The 22,580-nt window shown below is 45.5% G+C and overlaps 2 protein-coding genes across 3 annotated transcripts in view; one reads left to right on the forward strand and one right to left on the reverse strand.

The window, feature by feature from the left end:
* The window catches only part of COPS9 (COP9 signalosome subunit 9), a 35,273-nt gene extending 23,166 nt beyond the window's left edge, over positions 1 to 12,107 (reverse strand). The window contains exon 1 of one of the 2 annotated variants that reach the window (XM_068119974.2): positions 12,031 to 12,107. The gene's annotated coding sequence lies outside the window, so the exon portion shown is untranslated. The remainder of the gene's footprint in view (positions 1 to 12,030) is intronic. The other variant, XM_068119973.2, reaches the window with a different exon arrangement.
* Positions 12,108 to 12,989: 882 nt separating this feature from the next.
* LOC137429758 (uncharacterized) lies at positions 12,990 to 18,760 on the forward strand. Its single transcript, XM_068119978.2, has 5 exons — positions 12,990 to 13,118; positions 14,388 to 14,505; positions 14,713 to 14,807; positions 15,987 to 16,265; positions 16,357 to 18,760. The coding sequence occupies exons 1-5, from the start codon at positions 13,028 to 13,030 to the stop codon at positions 16,452 to 16,454; spliced, it is 681 nt and encodes a 226-aa protein (XP_067976079.2). The 5' UTR covers positions 12,990 to 13,027; the 3' UTR covers positions 16,455 to 18,760.
* The last annotated feature ends 3,820 nt before the right edge of the window (positions 18,761 to 22,580 follow it).

The following is a 22,580-nucleotide window of genomic DNA, read 5'->3' on the forward strand; positions in this document are numbered from 1 at the left end:
CGCCTGCTGCGTTGCATTCTATCTAACAGATTCACGCCCACAGGATAACTGAATCACGGAATTAATTCTCAAGCTAAACATTGACGGTGGGGAGCATTATTCACAAAGACACTATTTGGTATTTACAAACGCGAACCCAGGACCTGTCTTTTGGGAAACAAAAGATGTTTTGAAAAGAGGAAGGCATACACTGCACTGCACCGATACCACCAGCACCAATAAGCACCAAAAGCACAAAAGCACCAAAATGCACAGTCAGCACCATCCAGTGCACAGTCATCACATTTCAATTATTATTAAAGGATGACGTCTTCTTCTTCTGTGCTGGGCCGCCGTTTCTGGACGACTTCTTTGCTTGCGGCCTATTTAGTAATAAAAGGGCACAAAACGCGTCCACTTTTTAATTATGGCCAGCAGGGGCCAACTAAGGGTGGTCCAACTGCATGGCTTAGGTGCCACCTTTACCGTGGTCCGCAAGCAAGATCTTTCTGGCCACAATTGCCGGTCCCCAGCAGAGGTGCCAGGCCCCAAAACGTGGTGTCCATGAATGTGGTGCTCGGCCACAGACTCGTGGTCCATATGGTGGTGCTCGGCCACAACAACGTGCGGTACATAAGTGTGGTACCGGTCCAGGCAGGCAGCAGCGAGGGTGCGGGCACACAACTGCGGGCACCTGCACACTTTCCCATCAGCACACAAAGACAACGGTCCATGAGTGGGGAAGGAAGACAAAGCAGGGTTAGCGGGGTGCAAGGGCACACATCAACACAAGGTAATGCAGAGGTGAGGTGCGCAGGAGAGCGAGCGGAGAAAGCTCGTCCCTACCGTACATCCCCCCCGTCACCTAATCTACCCTTGCCCTTACCCCGTATTTACACAATTTACAAATCCGTCGCTACCGTCCTGTCTTCCCCATATCTCCCCTAATTCCAAATTCGTCGACAATCCCTCCAACCAAATTTGCCATAAAGCCCAATTTCTCATCAATTCCTCCTAAGGAGGAAGAGGTGGAATATAACAAGCACAATGTCACACCCACGTCATGATGCGTCTCACATACCAGACATTTGCAAAAAACGGTGGTGTGGAGTCCTGTCACCTTGGTGAGTGGATGCGAATGGTGCGAAGAGACTTCAATCCTAACTACCTTCTAAATGACTTTAACACTTTTACTCTACCCAGGGTCTTTCCCTGCCAGACCATTGGCCATTTTACACTATGTGGTTCTAAAAACCGAACTCCCATTGACCAACTGTGGTGCTCACCAATTTGGGGTCTCACTCCCCCGATTCTTCACCCTGTGCAACAACAACAACAACATGCATTTTAAAGGCCATTTTCGCTACGAGAGCGGGGGTTAGCCTTGCGGTCCCAATGACAATCTTCTCCATTTTGCCCTATTTCACCCTCTGCCCTCGCACAATTTCAAGGCTGGGTCGTGGGGCGCTCCCAGCGGGTCCGCTCACCTGCACACCTCCGCCACTGTAGTTGTCTCCCGAGCTTACCTGCTCCTTACCCTAACCTACCTGGGGAAGGCCCTCTGGCGCTCTCACCCCCTACCGCCCTCTCTGGCGTCGGGCTACCCGGATCCTCGGGCCCCATTGAACTCTACTGGCTCCCAGAGCCTACCTGCGGCCTCACCTGGCTGACAGACTAACAGTGGCGGAGTGCTCATTTAATCACACGAACTAACAGGCCACACGCCCAGCCAATTTCATTTCACTAATGCACCCCTCACAACACTTCTGTGCTACTTCTCGCACCACAGATGCCAATATCCAACCACAATTTACCTACTCACTCTACCTACTTTTAAACTACCCTCCCCGGGTACTCGTGAGGGGTCCATCCTGTCCCCACTCACTCTTTCGCACCATTCACTCCACTCCACATATCCCACACTACTCACTCCACACCATCCATTCCATACTCCATACCATCCATTCCGTACTCCATACCATCTATTCCATACAACCATTCTTCATTCACATGTACTTTCACTTGCACAACTTATGCCCACACACCTGGTGGCACTTGCACCCTCCTTCCCTCCAGGACCATTCACTCAATACAATGCACAATCACACATTTCACAATACTCTGCTCAATACACTTTCACTTCTCCAAACCATTGCCTCTCAATTCCTTATTTCATCACTCTCACCACAAACACATAGCATCATCTAAGCTGACTACTCCCTTCTAAGATTCGTGCTTCCCAGTCGCCCCTTATACTATTGCACTCCCTCATCATTATAATCCACTAATCTGCTACGTCTCCTCTACAGGTATAATGTCACTACTTAAATCTAGTTACCTATGGTGATCTTTCTAAATCCCTATACATTATTCAAACCCTCCCTGGCTTGGTTTTCACTGCCATCTATATATATATAAAACACAGTTTGTGTGTGTGTAATGTTACCGATAGACTCCTAAACGGAGAGGCTCACGCACTTGATATTTGGCACAGACATGGCCATTGAGCCTGGGAAGAACATGGCCGACCTAAAAAAAATTATTTCATAATATTTTTTTACCATATTTTTACCTCAGCGCATTTCAGCGAGGTATATTATACACGGAATCTGACCAGTGGCAGAGCAGCGCGCTGATTCGCTCAGAGCGATCACGTGATATTCCTAGCCACCATAAACTCACAGTTACGCGTTCGCACGTAATTCTGAGCTAAAATCGATTGCGTTTTTTCACATTTAGTCAGGTTCACTATGTTAACAAATATAATTTCGTTCAAAATTTTGGTAGATTAGCAAAACTATACATTTTTGGAATATTCAGAGCATGAGGAATCCAAAAATTAATGTTTACATTTGCGTAGACACCTTTGCGAAAATGACACTCAGGACAGTGATGAAGATAGTCAGGTTCACTATGTCAACAAATATAATTTCTTTCAAAATTTTGGGATTAGCAAACCTGTACATTTTTGGAATCTTCAGAGCATGGAGAATCTGAAAATCAATGTTGGCATTTGCACAGACACCTGCATGGCCGCCATTTTGGATTTTGAAAATGGCCGCCATAAAATACATATTTTGCGCGATCTCGGCTTCTAGTCAACCTAGAGACTTAATTAAATATGCTAATCCTATGTTTTCTGGGTCAAGGAATCCAATAAAGGCCTCAAAATAGTGCTCAGGATTATAGAAAAGCAACAAATAAAGGTAATTGAAAACCATTTCTTTATATTTGTGATATAACTGTATTACATAATACATGATATTGCAAGTCCTTTGAAGTTATAGGTTGTTATAGGAAGTTATAGGTAGTATCAGATTGAACTATAAGTCCTATACACAGGATCTACGAGGTCTATACCGTTCAGGAATATGCTTTTACAGATCTTCATCACTGTCCTGAGTGTCATTTTCGCAAAGGTGTCTACGCAAATGTAAACATTAATTTTTGGATTCCTCATGCTCTGAATATTCCAAAAATGTATAGTTTTGCTAATCTACCAAAATTTTGAATGAAAAAACATAGTGAACCTGACTAATTTCAGCGAGGAACATTGCCATTCACACCACATAGGTTTTTTTTTCCTTTCATCTTTGGATCCATATTTTTTTTCAGCGAGGAATATTATACACGGTATCTGAATCGGTGGCAGAGCAGCGCGCTGATTCGCTCAGAGCGATCACGTGATGTTCCTTGCCGCCATAAACTCACAGCAAGTAGCATAGATTTTAGCATGATTAGCATTTAGCATGATTTAGCATAGATAGTAGCATGTTTCACATAGATTTTTTTTCAGCGAGGAATATTATATACGGAATCTGAACCAGTGGCAGAGCAGCGCGCTGATTCGCTCATTCGCGCTCATTGATGACGATCACGATCACGTGATGACGTGATCACGGATGATGTTCGTGACGCGATCACGTGATGTTCCTTGCCGCCATAAACTCACAGCAAGTAGCATAGATTTTAGCATGATTAGCATTTAGCATGATTTAGCATGATTTAGCATAGATAGTAGCATGTTTCACATAGATTTTTTTTCAGCGAGGAATATTATACACAGAATCTGAGGTGGTGGCAGAGCAGCGTGCTGATTCGCTCAGAGCGATCACGTGATGTTCCATTCCCACCGCCAGACCATTGAACATAAAACACAGTTTGTGTGTGTGTAATGTTACCGATAGACTCCTAAACGGAGAGGCTCACGTACTTGATATTTGGCACAGACATGGTCATTGAGCCTGGGAAGGACATGGCCTACCTAAAAATATTTGACGAGATCCATATTTTTTATTCATATTTACCTCAGCGCATTTCAGCGAGGAATATTATACACGGAATCTGACCTGGTGGCAGAGCAGCGCGCTGATTCGCTCAGAGCGATCACGTGATGTTCCATACCCGCCGCCAGACCATTGAACATAAAACACAGTTTGTGTGTGTGTAATGTTGTAATGTGTGTAATGTACGGGTCTCCCTTCCCCCGCCTGGCAACGCCGGTACTGGAGGGCGTCACAGGATCGGTGAGTCTCCAAAATCCGCTTCGTGCTGTTGCGAAGATGCAGGACAATGTCACGATTGTTGTGCTGCTCTCCGACCATGAGAACTGCAACGTCATTGTTGACTGGCCCTCCCCTTCCCTCCCCCCTACCCTTCTCCCCTCCCCCTCCCCCCCCACCCCTCCCCCTCCCCCCCACCCCTCCCCCCTCCCATTCTCTCCTCCCCCCTCTTCTCACCTCCCCCCCTCTTCTCACCTCCCCCCCTCTTCTCACCTCCCCCCCTCTTCTCACCTCCCCCCCTCTTCTCACCTCCCCCCCTCTTCTCACCTCCCCCCCTCCTCTCACCTCCCCCACTCCTCTCACCTCCCTCTCTCCCCTCCCTCCCCCTCCTCCTCCTCTCCTCTCCTCTGCTCTCCTCTCCCCCCTCTCCCCTTTCCCACTCCCCTCCCCTCCCCCCTCTCCTCCCCCTTCCCCTTCCCCTCCCCCCCTCTCCTCCTCTCCTCCCCCTTCCCCCTCTTCTCCCCTCCCCCCCTCTTCTCCCCTCCCCCCCCTCTTCTCCCCTCCCCCCCCCTCTTCTCCCCTTCCCCCCCCTCTTCTCCCCTCCCCCCTCTCCTCCCCTCCCCCCCCCGTTACCCTCCCCTCCCCTCCCCCGCCTGGCAATGCCGGGTACTTCTGCTAGTACCCCATAAAACTATAGCTCCTTTGCCCCAATGAGGTGATACGATGTGAGGGATGGTAAATTTACCACCCCTCTACACCATATACCATTTTCCATCAATTCCCAATCACACTATCACTATCGCCATCAGTCCACTTCACTCAGAGCCTCTCGGTACGTCGTTACATCATTAAAGCTCGGTTCGCAAAGCCGAGCAATGAATTCGGGTGGTTGGTCTACTGCAGGTTGGGTCCGTCCGGCATTCGGTTCAGGGGAGGAGGTTTGCTCAGGCCAAGGCTCCAAGCACCATCCCGGCGCGGGGCCTTGCGCTGCCATGAGCGATGGCCCTGCCTTGCCCGGGTGGAACGCCGCCACCACAAGGGGGCGCCGCTCCGACCCCTCCTACCTTCCCTCGAACCAGGCTGGTGGCCTTGCCTGGCAAAGCGCGGAACCGACCATGCAGGGCGGGGCCCGGCGCGGATCGCGCATGGTGATTCTTTTGAAACCGCCGTGATTACGACCCTCGCCGGTTCCCGCAGTACACAAAGCCCGGCACGGACCGAGGGCTCACGTCGACTATCCGTCAGCCTAAACGCTGCCCCGGTCAACGTCGATGCCCTACTCGCATGCTCACACCACTCGTTCCATTCTTTACTCACCAAACCCGGCGCTCCAACGCCTCTCGTACATCCCATGCATTCTACTCGCGCACATTCTTGCACATTCTTGCGCATCCATTCCACCATTCGCACACTCTGTTATCACACACTCCGTTCCACACCTCTCCTCCGTTACGTCCTCCGTAACACTCACCACGGGTGTGCACTCCTGCACATACCCACTCACGCGCTCCGATGTGCCCTCCTGCACACGCGCCACAACCAACTCAGGTGTGCGTTCTCGCACACCCCCTCCATCCAACTCACACTCCTGGTCACACTCACTCCTACTTCCACACTCACCCTCCGCTGTGCATTCACTCTCGCACTCGGTATCACCCTCGCGCTTCGGCGCCATTCGCACACACGCGCCGTTCACCTTCACACACCTTTTCCTCACACGCGCGCCATTTTCTCTCACACCACTCACAAGGGACCCTCCACAAACGCCGGGTGCTTTCGCGATCCCAAGCGCGAAAAACCCTCTCGCGCCAAACATTCTTCTGCAAAATCTCCCCGCACAATATACAGCCCGACTCACCTGGGCGCTTCTTCCTCCTCGCTCCAACACCACCTGCAAACTTTCATTGGGGTTAATAAGTACAGCATCACGATGCGAATTCAGACTTTGTACAATTTCCCTCTCTTCCTTCTGCGAGTGCTTTTACAAGTCCGGCGTCTCTTCAATTCCAATTTCCACTACTATTTGTTTGGTTGATTCGATTCTAATTTCTTTTTCTTTAATTTCAATGTCTTTTCCCGCTGGCTCTATTAAAATTTTCTCTGCTACCTCGGCGGTCGCCGGCTTCCCCATACCCCGGGTCGCGATCTCTATACCCGTCCAGTTACCTGTGCCTTGCTCCAACTCGCTTCTCCCGCGCTCCTCAAGTCGCGCTACCTCGTCGTGCACCGATGTGCCTCTCCCGCTCGCCATGCGGTCTATGTTCTCACCACATTTTTGTATGCGGTCACCCATTCTGTCCCCAAATTTACTTATTTGCTCACTCATTCCGTTTCCAAACCCTTCAATTTGGTTTCCTAATTCCCCAAATTTGACTTCTAGGCCCCCAATTGCTCCCCCTGAGCCCTCGTCTCTTCCTTTTGGGTGTCTAATTTACTTTCCAAACGCTCACCCATTTCATCCATTTTTTGATCCCTCCTTACCATCCATGCCAACATTTCAGCCATAAATGATTGCAAGTCCCCTGGTATCGCGGGCTCGGCTGCCGCGGCCATGTGCGCGGCGCAGCCATCTTGTGCTGCCGCGACCACGTGCGAGGTGCCGCCATCTTGTGCGCCTGCAACCCCCTCGACCGCACCTTCTTCAACCTCCTCTTCCATTACTCCCACTGCCTCCCTGGGGTCCTGGGTTGACTCTAAACCCTCTTCTATCTCCCCCACCGGCATCCGACCGCCTTGATCATCCATGGCACGATTAAATTTCGTTGTTAAATACTAAATTTCGGCCGCCCGTAATTTTGACCAAATTTTTTCGATGGATTAAAATTTGGTTCGGGCTTCAATCCCACTCCCTGACACCGATTGTTACGGATCTCAGAGTACGGCACTCCCGTTAGCAAGGGGGGTTAATCCCCTTGTCTTGTTAAGATGGCCGTCTCCGGTCCTGGAACTATCCCGCTCCTTTGCGGGGTGAGATTGGCCAGGGTGATTGGTCAACGGTTTCCCAAATACCTTCACCAATCTCTCCGCAAAGCAGGGAGATGAGTCCCTGCTCGAACCGCGGATGTGATGGTAATTGCCGAGCGGTTTAGCAATCCACGATCCGAGCCGTTAACAAAAGGACTAAACCCGATTAAAAGCGGTTGGCCAAATCGTGCCACAGGTACTCAATTGGGGACAGGACGCAAGCGATCGGCTGAGAGGAACCAAAGAATAAGAAGGGTGAAGGAAGAACAAATATGATTTATTAACTACACTAAAAGAGGAAACGAAAGGCAAGAAGAATATACAAAAGAAGGAAATAAAAGGACATAGGGCAAGCTTATCTAAACAGTCTTAACTGATCACGACCCCAGGACAAACAGACAGACAGACTCACACGGAATGGTAGCTGGTAGGGGAGGAAGGTCCAGGCATATGGTTCCAGGCGATGGGATCCGTCCAGGCTCTGGGTCCGCGGGCGAAGAACGGCAGGCAGCTTCGCGTATCGTTGGCGCGCGACCGGACCTTACATATGTGAGGGGCTGGAATGCTGCGTACGTATAGCGTGCCGAACGCTCTCAAAACCAAACGGCAGTTCGTATCAAACGATCCTCTGCCGAACTCATCCGATAAATGGGGTCATCCTCTGCCGATCCTCTGCCGAACTGTTCCTCATCAAAGGGCTTCCCTCGCGCAGTTCACTTGGTGTCTGCCGATCATTCGCTCATCCCCCCCGCATCTTCTCCTCTGCCGAACTTCCCCGCATCTGCCGAAGTAGTCTGCGGCGACGCTTTTATTACAAGCCTCGCGTATCAATCCGCGTCCGCTTCGCTCCGCCTACTCGTGAACACGCCTCGGCCCGGATTTGTCGCGAGGGTTCATTGGTACCTCCCCTCGTGACGCATTGATGGGGCCACGCCTATGTTCCTGGCGCTCCTCCCCCCTTCCTCTCCAACTTGACCGCGTGCGTAATGGCGTCTTGCTGCGGCTGGCAGAGTAGCGCAATATGATTTGGAGGGCAGATTACACCGCAAAAATGAATGGAATGGGAATTTGAGAAGGGGCCTAGGTTATTTGATTAATACAACGCAGATTCAACTATTGGAAACAGATCCTTACCTGAAACACATACTAATGAAATAACTAAAGAAGAAGACTATGGTGTGCTACGTGTTGCTCGTGGCCTAACTAGGGTGCGACCTTTGACCTTTACACCAAAAATGGGAATATTTACAGGGGATTATTTAAAAGGGAATATTACAGATATTTACAAAGTAGAGGGTTCTAAAAACCACAACAATACGTATGGACATCTGAAAAATCACAGAAAAAACAAGGCCAGCCCAATCTCCACCAAATTTTGCATACATGTTGGAAGTACCCAGGGTCAGGTCATAAACACAAATAACCTCAACCCCCCCCCCCCCCCAAACACCTACACCCACCCCCTGCGAAGGTGGGGGAGGGGGGCAGACAAGACTTGCCAATGTTTCTAGTGTTTCAATGTTTCGAGAGAGTGGTTGTTTCTCGTGTATCAAATGGGGAATGGTCTACAATGGCAGTTAAAAGGTGAGAGGGTAACATACAATATAACATTGTGTAAGGGTAAAAGGTAGCAGAGGGTAAAAGGTAGCAGAGGGTAAAAGGTAGCAGAGGGTAAAAGGTAGCAGAGGGTAAAAGGTAGCAGAGGAAATAAATGTTCCGGGCTTTGTGAAAGGAAATGAGATTGCCTTCCAGGAGGCGAAGGCAAGTTGTTTCAGGGCAACTGCCTCACCACAAGATTCCGTGTACCATGGACGGGAGGAAGGGTATGACAACTGAAGACGAGATTGGATAAATCTGTGAATGAGAGAGAGCAATTTACTTTCGAAGAATTCCCAGGATGAGTCGATGTCAGAGGCAGTAGAGTGGGGAGACTAGTCCAGATGATTGATGGCTGCTTGAAGACCGTACCAGTTGGCCTGAGTGAAATGCCAGACTCGTCGGCGCTGAGGAGGCTCTCTGAGAATGGCCAGAGAGATGTCCACTTTAACAAGCATATTGTCAGATGAAACGATTGGAGCAGAAGAAGAGCAGCAGACATTTGCAGGGAAGTTTGTCATAACCAAGTCTAGAAGAGGAGATGCTCCGTTGACTGAGATGCGGGTCGGAAAATTGACAGATTGTGTCAGTCCCAATGAGTCGCAGAAGTCCTTTGCTGAGGTGCCATAGCTGGTGAGAGAGGTACCCACACCCAGCCAGCTGGCATGATGACAGTTGAAATCACCACATATGAGGAAGAGAGAGTTGGGATGAGTAGATAGAAGTTGATCCATGTTGTCAGACAGCGAAATGTAAATGGGGTCATCACTGTTTGGTGGACGATACAACACACATATGAACAAAAGGTGGGAGCGGAGAGGAAGCCGTAGCCAGAGGTACTACTGGGGGTGCGGTGGAGAGAGGGCAGTGCAGGGAGAGAGAGGAAGAGAGTTTTGATAAAGATAGCAACCCCACCACCAGGACGAGGCTCAGGTCTATCATACCGGAGGAGAGAGTAACCAGGGAGAGATATTAAGGAATCAGAGCCATCTTGAAGGAGGAACGTTTCTGTTAAGCAGATTGTCTGGTTTGTCAGAAGCAACCTGTATGGACAGATCAATCAGGTTTGAGCGAAGGCCCCGGATATTTGAGGTCCATACCATTAAGGAAGAGGAAGGGCGAGTATCGGGTACAGGACAGAAGAGGGGAGGGGGGTAGGGTAAGATGAGGAAGAGGAGGAGGAGGTAGGAAGACCTGTTGATAGTGTGTCGGAGATTTCAGAAGATCTAGGAGAAAGGGAAGGATGAGGAGGACAAAAGGCTTGATGGTGATTGGGTGAGGCACAGTGAGGTGTTGTTTGAGGGGGGGGGGGGGGGGGAGAGTGAGGAAGAAGGTTGGAGGAGATGGAGGTGAGAGTTGGAAGAGAGAGGAAGCTGGGAGGATGCATTGAGGAGGAGGGGTGAGAGGGGAGAATTGGAGAAAAAAAATTTGAATGCGAGGAGGGAGTATTGATGGGGAGAGGTGAGGGGGGAATTTAGGAGGGGTGGGGTGAGGAGAGAGTTTAGAAATTGTTGGTCGATTAGCGGAAAATGAACATTTATTGCAAAATGAGTTACTTGTGATTTTTGAGTCAGAGATCCGTTTGAAAACGTTGACGGAGGGGTGGAATGCAGGTGAGTTTAGGGAATGTCGGAAGGAGGAACTGTAAGAGAGATTGAATTTTTATTTGAAATAGAGAGATTTGGTGAGCAAATCGAAGACATCCTTTTAAATAAGAAGAAGAAGAAAAGTGTTAAAATATACAACAGAATACAACACTTCAGGGGAAAGTCGAAACATTTTTAAACTAAGCCGTGAAAACTATCTGGGGAAATTCCCTAAATGAGGGCATGAAGGATTCCTAAGAGGGATTAAGGATTCCAGCACAGGTTCAGAAGCAGGAACAGAAGAATAGGATTTGACAGCCAGGAGAGCAGAGAAGGAAGGAACAGGGAGGTGTATAAGCAAATTTGTTATTACGGGAGGAGAGGCCTACTTTTTAAATTCTTTGTTAATATGTTTTTTTGAAGGTTAGGTGAAAGTGGATCAGAGGAAGAAGGAGAAAGTTGAAGGAGTATGGTGAAAAATAGAATTGGAAATGTGTCTTTTGGCTGGAGAGGATTGAGTTATGAAGGAAGGAGAGAAAAAAAAACAACAAAAAAATGGGTAAAAGGTAGCAGTGGGTAAAAGGTAGCAGAGGGTAAGAGGTAGCAGAGGGTCCAACGAATTACCCAAATGTAAGTGAATTTACCCAAATGAAAGCACAATGTACCCAAATGTAAGTCGTACTACGTAAAGGAAGGTTATTTTATGCAGTAAAACGTTACGGTGTGCTTCTTGACATCCAAGAAAACGAATGCGAACATAATTTTACAAATTTTACCGGCCCGATCGGTGGCAGCCATTTTAGGCCATGGGGACATAACTCGGTATACATCTGCAGGATTAATGAATCCATGCTGAAGCGACCAAGGTGGCGGTAAGTTTACCCACATAGGTTGATCCTAGACATTAATCAAGTATAACTATTTGATCAAAATTACACCCTACTTTCTTATTATGTGTATCAAAATGATGTGGAATATTTACCCAAATGAAAATTCTCAAAAATGACGATTTACCCAAATTTACCTAACCCTAACCCTAACCATAACCATAACAATAACAATAACAACAACTATAATCTGGTGCAGAAAAAAATGCACAATGCCCTATGCTATGGGCCATACACATTGCCCATTGCCCACCTATGGGACAACCTTCCTTTACGTAGTACGACTTACATTTGGGTACATTGTGCTTTCATTTGGGTACATTTGTTTTGAGTAATTCGTTGGACCCGAATTTTTGTTTTTGTTGCAAATTTACCCTTAAATTTAAGACTAGGTATTGCACACCATGCTGACGCCTTTCTATTTTAACACGTATTTTGTCTTGATCGTGTTTGCTAGCCGATTCACCATGACGAAGAAGCTCGCAATAACCTATGAACCTTAAACAAACTCCTTACCGATGCTGCTCTCGTAGTGGTAGTGAAGACCCTTTGGCTTGGCTTTACTTTAGTCAAAATCAGCGTTTCCGGTCATTAAAATAAGATCATATATTGACACTTTGCAAAGCCCATAAATTTTACACGACTTGTAATGAGAGGAAGATTGGTCTAATCATCAATTCTATAGGAAATTAGGAAATCCAAAAATTGACAAAAGGTTCTGGTGCAATTGATACCGTCATGACTGCCATACATTGCATCTAAAAGCCAACTGGAGCTGGATCTGCGCACAGTGATTAAATCTCGTAATATGGTTTTATACATTTGGTTATTGTTGAAAAGGGTTTCTAATTTATATATCAGCGTTTCATTACTCAATTGTTGTTTATAATGTAATTATCATTCTTGGAGTCTCATAATTAAATTACATATCATTTTTTTCCCGATAGGATATAGGCAGATGTATCTTTATGCCACAACTATCCGCTCTGGAATAGAAAAATATTCGATTTCCATTTGAATTAAACAATCGAAAAAATTAGAAAATAATTTTGCCAGTGTCGGATCAAAAATAATTTTTAAACAAAATTTTCGCTTTCAAGTCGAGTTTAAATGCAGAATTACAAATATAGTGAGTGATCTCATCATCTCATTAGCCTTTGAGGAGAGTACACTGCAGCTATGACGCCGCGCCAGGAGGGACGGGAGGAGGAGTTGAGCAAAAAAGGGGAGGAGCTACAGCAAAGGGGAGATAAAAGAATGCACTGGACATTAAAGATGGAGGAGAAAAGAAGAGGTTGGCCTCGAGAAATGGAGTAACAGCAAGGTGGGTTAAAGGGGCGAAACAAGGTGGCTAGATAATGGTGGGACTGAGATACTACTGAGAGGACGAAAGTAGTGGTAGTGGCTGGAGTAGGGGGCGGGATAGATTATGAGAGGCGGGGCTTGGGCGGGCTAGGCGGGGCTTGGGCGGGCTGGGCGTGGCGAAGTGGTGAATAATGCGGTCAGACCAAGGATGGAGGGAACTCCGGCGGCGGAAGAGCTCGGAGAAGCGTTGTACGAGCGGATAACCGCGAAAGGAGGGGATAATGTGCCGCAGCTTACAGGTAAGAACGTTTCCACATGGGGGAAATGCCCCTCCTATTTCTAATACTAATAGATAATAAATAATAATCATCATGTTCCTGCAATATCAATGAACGTGCCCGATCACGTGAGATGTCATAAGCTAGGCAGAGCCAGGGTCAAGGCCGATTATTGTTTGGATTGGAGCCTTTCGTGGCAGGCCCCGTATGCCTTCGCTCTTGCTGGTAGTTGGTGAATTAAAGGATAACTGCGCAGACAAGCAACAATAGGTTGGCAACCATTGCACAGCCTTGTTGAGCCGAATTACCGAGCTCCTCCTGTGTTGAAGTTCGTTCGGTCGTTCGTTCATTCGGTCTCTCGGTCTCTATATATAGACCAATATATATAAATATCCAATATATATAAATATATAAGGATCCAATATATATATCTAATATATATAAAGGATCCAATATATATAAAAAATATAAAAAATCACCCTGCCTGGGAAATGTCAATTTAACAGTTTATAGCTTGGTTGAGATTCGAACCTCAGGCAAGATCGCTCAGAGGCGATTATGCATATCTCTCGGCTATCCTGCCTACTCTCCTTAAAATGTACAATCGTTATAAACCTTACTCACATTAAACCCACCTCCCCTTTGCATACCAAAAAAACAGATCGTGGTAGTTATGCAATGCCACCCCTTTACCAGTCAGCGAGTACTCATTTTGCCAACCTTGGAAGGATGGCAGGATGAGTCAACCCACGAGGTGTGATTCAGCAGCATGACAGGAGCTTGAACTTAGGACCCTAAGATCTCAAGCCAGGCACCTTAACCATTACCTCAACACCAGCTACCAGATTGTGATATTATGGGAAACAAGCATTATGAGTATTGCGCTGCAATGCATGTCCCCTGCCGGCAGTCTGTCGTCCGGAAAACTGTTGGGGAAATTACCAAAGTTCAAAGTGCCATAACTTTGTCAAAAATTATCGAAACATCGTGAAGTTCGAACTTGATCTGTAACTTATCATGAGGAAACCATGTACTAAGTTTGAAATCATTAGCATTAAGAGTTTAGAAAAAAAGTCCGGAAAACTGTTCTTTGCGTGACGGACGGACAGACTGACAGACGGAGGGACGGAGTGCAAACCTATAGTCCCCTCCGGTGTACACCGGTAGGGGACTAATAACATAGAACTAGTTCGTTACCTTAGCTCCTACACGCCAAATGATTACAAAAATACAAATACAGTACTCGCTTTGAACCAAGTCAACAACAGCTAATCAATTTATCATTATCAGGTATGCTTCTGGAGCTTGGAGAGGGAGAGGTCAGGCGGATGCTGCGGGAACCATCATGGTTGGATCGGCGACTTGACCAAGCTACTGCTGCCCTCCAGAATGCAGATGATCCAGACAGGTATATCTGATCACTACAATCACGTTCACATAGCTCGAGTGCCCATTTGGTCGGCCACCTGTATTAGGCAGCTAAAGGTACAGGCATTTCACATAGCTCCGTCAATGTACAATTTTCTTGATTCTTTGAAAATGTAAAATAAATTAAAAATAACTTGCCTCACTTATTAGCTCGCTCTTCTTGGTGTTTAATCCTTTGCCCTCCTAGCTCCACTGAACCGGCTCCTTGTTGCGATTCCGTTGGGGAAAAGCTGTATGTGTTGGTGGAAGATATGGAACCACAAGCAGCGCCATATATCACTGGTAAGCTCCTTACCGAGATACAAAATTGTGAGCTGGTAGGTAGCTCAACATCTCTCATCTGTACTGTATCATTACCTCCGCAACCGAAGGTGGACGGAGGTTATGTTTTCACCCATATTTGTCTGCCTGTTTGGGAACACAATATCTCAAAAAATTATGGATGGATTCAGAAGAAACTTTGTGGACAGGTTGGGCAAGGAGGGTTAGGACTGAAACAAGGAGGGTGAAACAAGGACTAATTGCTTCGATTTTGGTGAAGATCAAGATACGAGAATTCTTTAAGCGATTCTTCACCATTGAGAGATAACGCCAAAAACGATATAGTCGGACATTCGTGGGGGATACATTCCTGGAAAATGCCGTGAATGTGGGAATCGCAAATGTGGGGGCATCGTTTCAATGGGAAAAGGGGGGATACGTTCCGGACGATTGCTGATTTGCAAAAAAATCTGGCGAATGTCGAGGAAAATTCGCGAATGTTGGGGCATTGCTTCATTGGGGAAAAGGGGGATAAATTGCACTAATAGTTGCGGTGGAGTGTTTTCATTCTGTACAGTAACTTGCTGGGGTTGACATGTTACGCAACTGGTGGGACATCCCATGAAGCTATGTTCACAGTGTGAATGGTGGGATATCCCATGAAGCTCGCATATAGCACAGCTAAAATATTTTCATGTGGCCGTAAAAAAGCCGTGAAAACGTGAAGCACATGGCTGCGAATGTAGAAGCGAATGCTGGGGTCGGACTGTATAACATGATATCTCAAAAGTTTATGGATGGATTTGGATGAAACGTGGACATGTTGGGTGTGTGACAAGGAAGAAATTATTCAAATTTGGTGATGATCTGGATCCAATAATTATTTAATGATTCTTCACAAACTTCTAAAATGATAACATATTTCAAAATTCTTCAAAAACGATACGTAGCATGATATTTCAAAAGGTTGTGGACGAATTATGACAATAATTGGTGGACAAGTTGCTTTTGTGACAATAACAAGCCGATTAGATTTTGGTTCAGGTACAGATGCAGATTCGACCTATCGGTGGGATACAAAACGTAAACTGATCAGCCTAGCAGAGGTATGCTCTCTACCGAGTGTGAGTCGCACTTTATCAGTTGAAGTTTCAACGGAAATGTGAGATCATTAAAATGAGGAGTTTTTTTTGTTTACAGGCATGCTCCTAGAACTGGATCCACCTGCTCTTCAGGCAGTCTTAGCTGACCCGACGTCTCGGAGAGAAGCTGTACAGAAAGCCAAGGAGGCCCTGGTAGTGGCTCGGCACGGTGGCAACAACCACAAGCAAACAGTGTTGTTAACAGCTGACGGCTGGCCTCATGAGCAACCATACCAGGATAATGACAAACCCTTGGATGTCTATGAGAGTATAGGGGAACAATTATTTGACTACTTACTCACGACAAACCATGCACAGCACGCTGCACAGATCACAGGTATGGCACATAAGGTAGGTATCCTGAAATAACATGTAATATTGTTAATACTTAGTATATGGCTCAAAATCCGCTCCTATCATCCTTTCAGGTATGCTGCTGGAAATTCCACTCGGTGACCTACGTACCCTCGTGCAGTTACCCAAGCAATTAAATGAAAAGATCGCACTGGCTGCACAGGCGCTCTGAGAAGAATCATAAAACTGTGATTACGGACAGACAATCTAGATAGTCGTGACGTCGGTTACCCAACCCGAACCAGCAACAGCCTTGGATGCTCACCTTTCCTTTATTCATTCTGCTGTAAAACTCAAAGGTTTGGGCATGATGATGTGTGCATGTACAGCAATTTAAAGCACAAATGAAGTTCCATGGCTCAGACTCAAGTTCAATGCGTATGCTTCAAAAGCTTCTGCTCCACTATTCAAAAGCTTCACCTTCCCAAAAAATAATATAGAGCATGATATCTCCAAAAAATTTGGATGGATTCGGATGAAACTTGTGGATGAGTTGGGTAGGTGACAAGAACAAGCCGATTAAATTAAGGTTACGAAACGGATGCAGATCTGGCCTCTGTGGGTTGCAAAACGTGAACTGTTCGGCCTGCTGCGGTCATTGCATTATTTAATGTTTAAAATGAAACTATTGTGTGCACATATCCTATCCTACTATGTTAAAGTAGCAGACGCCCATGGTGAAATACCACGACAGAAAAGCCTCAGTGTATTGTAAAGAAAAAAGAATGGATACCCTTCCCTCAGAGAAGCAAAGTTTGCTATGACATTGTACACTTGCTCAACACACTGACAGGGCCTGAATACCCGGAGAAGTAATGTTGGCGTTCTTAAGGATCTGGACGCCGAGGGCGACAGCGATGGGAAAATGGAAGAGTGGTCAGCTCCATGGGACGACAGCAATATGTGTCCCCTACCAAGTTTCAGTTCAATATGTTAGAGGGTAAGAGGGAAAAGTCTGGAAAACTGACCCATGTATAGTATGTGATATTTTGTAAGTCCAAAAAGGCCATGATTCCATGAAAAATTGGTGAAATGCAACGAAACTGGACCTGTTCTGTTAAAACGTATGGGTCCTGAAAACCACAGATTGACAGAAGGAGAACAAACCTATCGTCCCTTCCAGGTAAGGGACTAAAAACAGGGCTGGGCTGACTAAATAACTAAGCCTAACTCCGCCCAAATTAAACGCATCCAATTAATTTCCCAAAATGTATCGCACAGTTCATTTATCTCTCTCCCCACCTCCCACTTCACTCCTCCCCCCCCCCCCCCCCCCCCCAAAGTGACTGAGGGTGGGGAATCTCAGCGCCATCTGAATCTTTCCTCTCCCACCCTCACTCCTCCCTCATTCACTACACTCACTCGTGTGCCCGAATTAATGTAATCTCAAAACCTGTACGATGTATGTTTTTGTTGCATGGATGCTCTGTCATGTACTGTACATGCTTTTGGGATTGATAACAAGCTGCCGATGTGCCTCGGAGGCTTAGTCGTTATTTAAATAGCAAGGCTTCCAGCATTTACTTAATGGCCACAATTATTCCCACGTTATTGTGGGGTTGGTCCCAGTCTTTCACTAACCAGGTGGCCAGGCCTGACATTTGACAAAGGTTCGGGCAGGTATTTGCAAAATGACCAAGCACATTGATGAATCACCCTGCCTGTGAAACCCTGGGATGACAGTTTACAGCTGGCTCGGCATTCAACCCCAGGCTAGATGGCTTCGAGGTGAGTGTGCGTATCTCTAGGCTATCCTGCTGGCCCCAAGACTTCCAACATTCCGAAATTTAAAATATATATTATATATATATATATATATAAAGTGTAAGGAAATTTTCATCTTTATTGATCAGTGGAAACAAAACATTAAATATGCATAAAATATAGCATTTTACCATAAATCGTAGAAAACAACATGGATAAAGAAACACGACAGCTTGTGGAAGTATTAAAATTACAAGCTGCTCCGTCAAGATCAATAATAAATCTTTATTGTGCCATATTCAGGGAAATTATTCTTTGGTGACACCGTAAGTTGACCATCATTAAAACATAAAACACAAAGGGAATAAGAAAACAATATAAAAAGATATAAACAATTCTGCACAGCAATTTACCCACAATGCACCTGAAGCCCCCTTCTCAAATTATATTCCTCCAAACTATAAAGTATGCTTGGTACAAAGTACCAAGAACAATCTGCAAGTGGATACCAGTACATTCCACTTTAGATTTTAGAAAACCCTTTAGGAGTGGTGGGGTGGGGGGAAAGAACATTGCACACATGGGCCTCAAAGTTATCAAATAACATTTTCATCAAATATTGGCAGCCATTGCACGAAGAGGTGAATGGGAATATGGTTATAGTTTAAGATGGTACTTTGACCAAATTGTTGAGATGTTTGTTAAACTTCATCGAAATGGAATGCAAAATGTATTTAATGTGCAAGCGTGCAATAAAAATATTAGCCATAAATACTTCAGTGAGACCCTTTGTTTTTTGGCCAAAAACATGTGGCCACTGCGTGTATGGGAAGTGACTGATTGATTGCGGAGGTCCATAATCCTATAATGTAGGATTTTTATGACTACTACTAAAACCTCTGATTCCCACCGTCGTGCGAGGTCTGCTGGGTAATGTTTTTGCTCCAAGTCTTTCACGAACCGCCTGGCCTGACATTCAATTGAAGTTGCAGGCCCTTAGATTACATGCTACAGTGACGAACGCTGTGCTCGCAGTAAAGGCACCCAATTACTGTCGCCAAATTGATCGTAGAGTTTGTGTTTTTAAAAACCAAACAAGTGAAAAAGCAAATTTCCAAATTGTCTGACAGCTCCCTGCAACTGTATCTGAATACTGCAACTTACACTGTACGACTTACTTCCTGGGGAGCATCAATACCAGATGTATAGTCAAATCTGGAATCAAACCCAACTAGGCAAGGTGAGTGCGCATTCTTCTTAGGCTATCCTGGCAGCCCTAAGCAATTGGAAATAAACCTTAACTTAACTACCCTGCTTATTGGAAATAAACCTTAACTTAACTACCCTGCTTATTGGAAATAAACCTTAACTTAACTACCCTGCTTATTGGAAATGAACCTTAACTTAACTACCCTGCTTATTGGAAATAAACCTTAACTTAACTACCCTGCTTATTGGAAATAAACCTTAACTTAACTATCCTGCTTATTGGAAATAAACCTTAACTTAACTACCCTGCTTATTGGAAATAAACCTTAACTTAACTACCCTGCTTATTGCAAATGAACCTTAACTTAACTACCCTGCTTATTGGAAATAAACCTTAACTTAACTACCCTGCTTATTGCAAATGAACCTTCAATTTGTCAAAATAAACCAAGACCATTTGATTTTTTTGTTTTTGTTGTAACATGTTCTTAACATAGTGTTAGTGTTGCCAAAGCAGTTTCTTGGCAAGGCTCCTACTAGATGGTTTGCCATTGCCTTCCCAGCATTGTTTGCCAGTGCCATATCCGTTTAAATGATGAGCATCAAGGAAGGAAGCAGCACATTACCATTTTGAAAGTCTTCGGTGCATGACTCAGCCAGGGATCGAATTGTAAAGCTGCCAGACTCAGAGCGGCCGCTCGAACCATTATGTCACTGATTCTGGTATAAAGGATCTTGCATTAGTAAAAACAACCCCAGAGAAGTGTGCAAACTAGCATGTAAAAGCATCAGTATTGGACACTTATTTAGAAAACAAAACCCAAACCTGTAGCAACTCAAGATATTGTGACAAAACTAAAGACGTTTTACATAAATCCATCTACTTTTCAGGATTAAACATATACTTTAGTATCTCTTCCTATGGATAACAGAAGTACCGCTGACGTAATGTAGCTCATCATTTTGGGCGTTCATTTTTTTGCATGCAAGGTCAATGCTTGTGGAAGAGTTAGTACACGGAACTGATCAGGACGCAACAGAATGAAAGCAACAACAGAAAGAGGGAGGATACAACACGAGGGTTGAAGGACAAAACAGAGGGAGACTTGGATAAATAATGGGTGTGAATGAGGACTGGAGGAAGACGCATGGGGTGGACACGATGGATAAAGAAGCAAACCCAGGAAGGGAAAAGCTGGAAAATTGGAAGGAGGTGGGGTTAATGGGGTTGAAAAGACATAACCAATTTGCAGGAAACAAATTTCGTTTGAGGTCAACGTTCAAAATTTGATCTGTTTCGCATTACTGTTCTGCTTTTCCATAACCTTCTGTTGCTGCTTGGATCGAAGAATGCTGGGATCCCAGGTTCAAAAATCACATATGCTATTATGATTTGTACAGTCTACTAATGTCCATACTACAGACTTGGCATTTAAGGGTGTAGTACTGGTGAAAAATTGAGAAAACCACATAGGTACCTTTGAGAGGCCTTTACACAAAAACAAAGTCAAGTTAATATCTAATTTTCAGTTTTTCTTGAAAGATATAATCTTGGCTTTAACTCAGACCAGTTTCAACGCTTCTTTGTCATATTACATGCATATAATTTGCATAAATTAGACCGTCAATAAAAAACAAGGAAAAACAAAACACATTTCTACTTCTATCTTCTATGTCACCTATCATTCTTTTCACACAAAACTTGGTACATGTATTATACATGTGTGACTCTACTACCTGATGAGAGGATTTTGTGAAATTATGTCAAATGTTCACTAATTAGCTAATTATGCCAATTACCAGATAAAACTTGGTTGTCCTTCAATAAATCCACAATGGCTACTCCTATAAACAAAAGCCTTCATCATTTTAAAGGAAGTGATATTCTGAATATCCTGTCCAAATTTCAGCCCAAAAGAATGATGCAAATTAAAGTTATAACACATTTCATGCATGCAAAATATTATATTGAATTGAATTGAAATTTGAATTTTTCAATATTTAGGGGTACTTCTATGACCTCTAATAGCATGATTCTTGTTTATAAGACTATAAGGAAACTGTTCAGCTTAAAAAAAAAAAAAAAAAAAAAAAAAATCACCTGTTCGCCAGAACGACACCCTTAATATGGAATTATTTTTTTTCTTGACTTGGGTTTACTTTCTTAACTCAGTATATCAATCTGGTGAGTTTCTTTTACACTTTGGTGATTTATTTGTTAAAAGAACCATGTCACCGATTGTTTGTCGCAGCAAGAAGTCAACAACAGGATTATATCCCAGGTGGCATGGCAAAATGTACGGACAGGTGCATTTGATGATTGGCTTCACAGTCGGGTATACAAGGGTTGTTGCGTTCTGTATTAGTGGAAAACAACTGCTGCACGTCTCCAAAAGTTATTGCCGCTTCCTCTGGAGATGGTCCGTCAACTCGACAATGCTGTTTGTCATTGAGTGGTGGCTTTACGAAATTACGGCATGAAACAGCGTGCTATTGCTCGGCAGTATTGCATCACTCAAGGTCAGGTGTCAAAGATCCTGAAACGAAATGCTCAGAGGGGTGTCCCTACTCCAATACCGAGGCCAGGACGTCCCCACAGAACCACAAGGAGGGATGATCGCCAGCTGCACCTGTTAGTCCGCAATGGCCGTACCAAGTCAGCTAATCGGCTTAGGGCTGAGTGGCAGCAACTGACAAATGTGCCTGTATCCAGAAGGCCAGTCAACCAACGACTGGTTCAAGCAGGCTATCGTGCCAGGCGTCCCCTGAGAAAGCCACGCCTGACCAGACAACACCGCCAGCCTGTTGCTCGGCCTGTTGCAGTGGGCCAGAGAGCACCGTCAATGGCAGCCAGGACACTGGAATCACGTGATCTTCAGTGACGAGTCTAGATTTCTGGTCTATCATCAAGATGGCCGTGTCCGAGTGCGCAGACAAGTGCATGAAGCCTACAACAAAGACTGTATAGTGCCAAGAGTCCAAGCTGGAGGTGGTGGGGTGACCGTTTGGGCTGCTTTTCATGCAGGGGGGCAAAACTGACCTGGTTGTTCTGAATGGAAACCTGAACCAGTTCAAGTACAGGGCCATTCTGGAAGAAACATTGCTTCCATTTGCTCGTGCAGCCTTTCGAGGAAACTTTGCCTTCCAAGATGACAATGCACGGCCTCATCGTGCTCGCATGATCCAACACTTTTTTGCTGACCGTGGTGAAGAGCATATGGAGTGGCCTGCCATGTCCCCGGATATGAATCCGATAGAGAACTTGTGGGCAGAATTAACGCGTCAAATCGACCACTTGGACCAGCAGCCGACCTCTGTGCGTGAATTGCAGCAGGCTATTGTCACTGCATGGCAAGCGATTCCTGTCCAAACCTTGGCAAATCTC

This window comes from Myxine glutinosa, chromosome 6 (assembly GCF_964187855.1).
Source record: "Myxine glutinosa chromosome 6, kmMyxGlut1.1, whole genome shotgun sequence".
NCBI lineage: Eukaryota > Metazoa > Chordata > Myxini > Myxiniformes > Myxinidae > Myxine > Myxine glutinosa.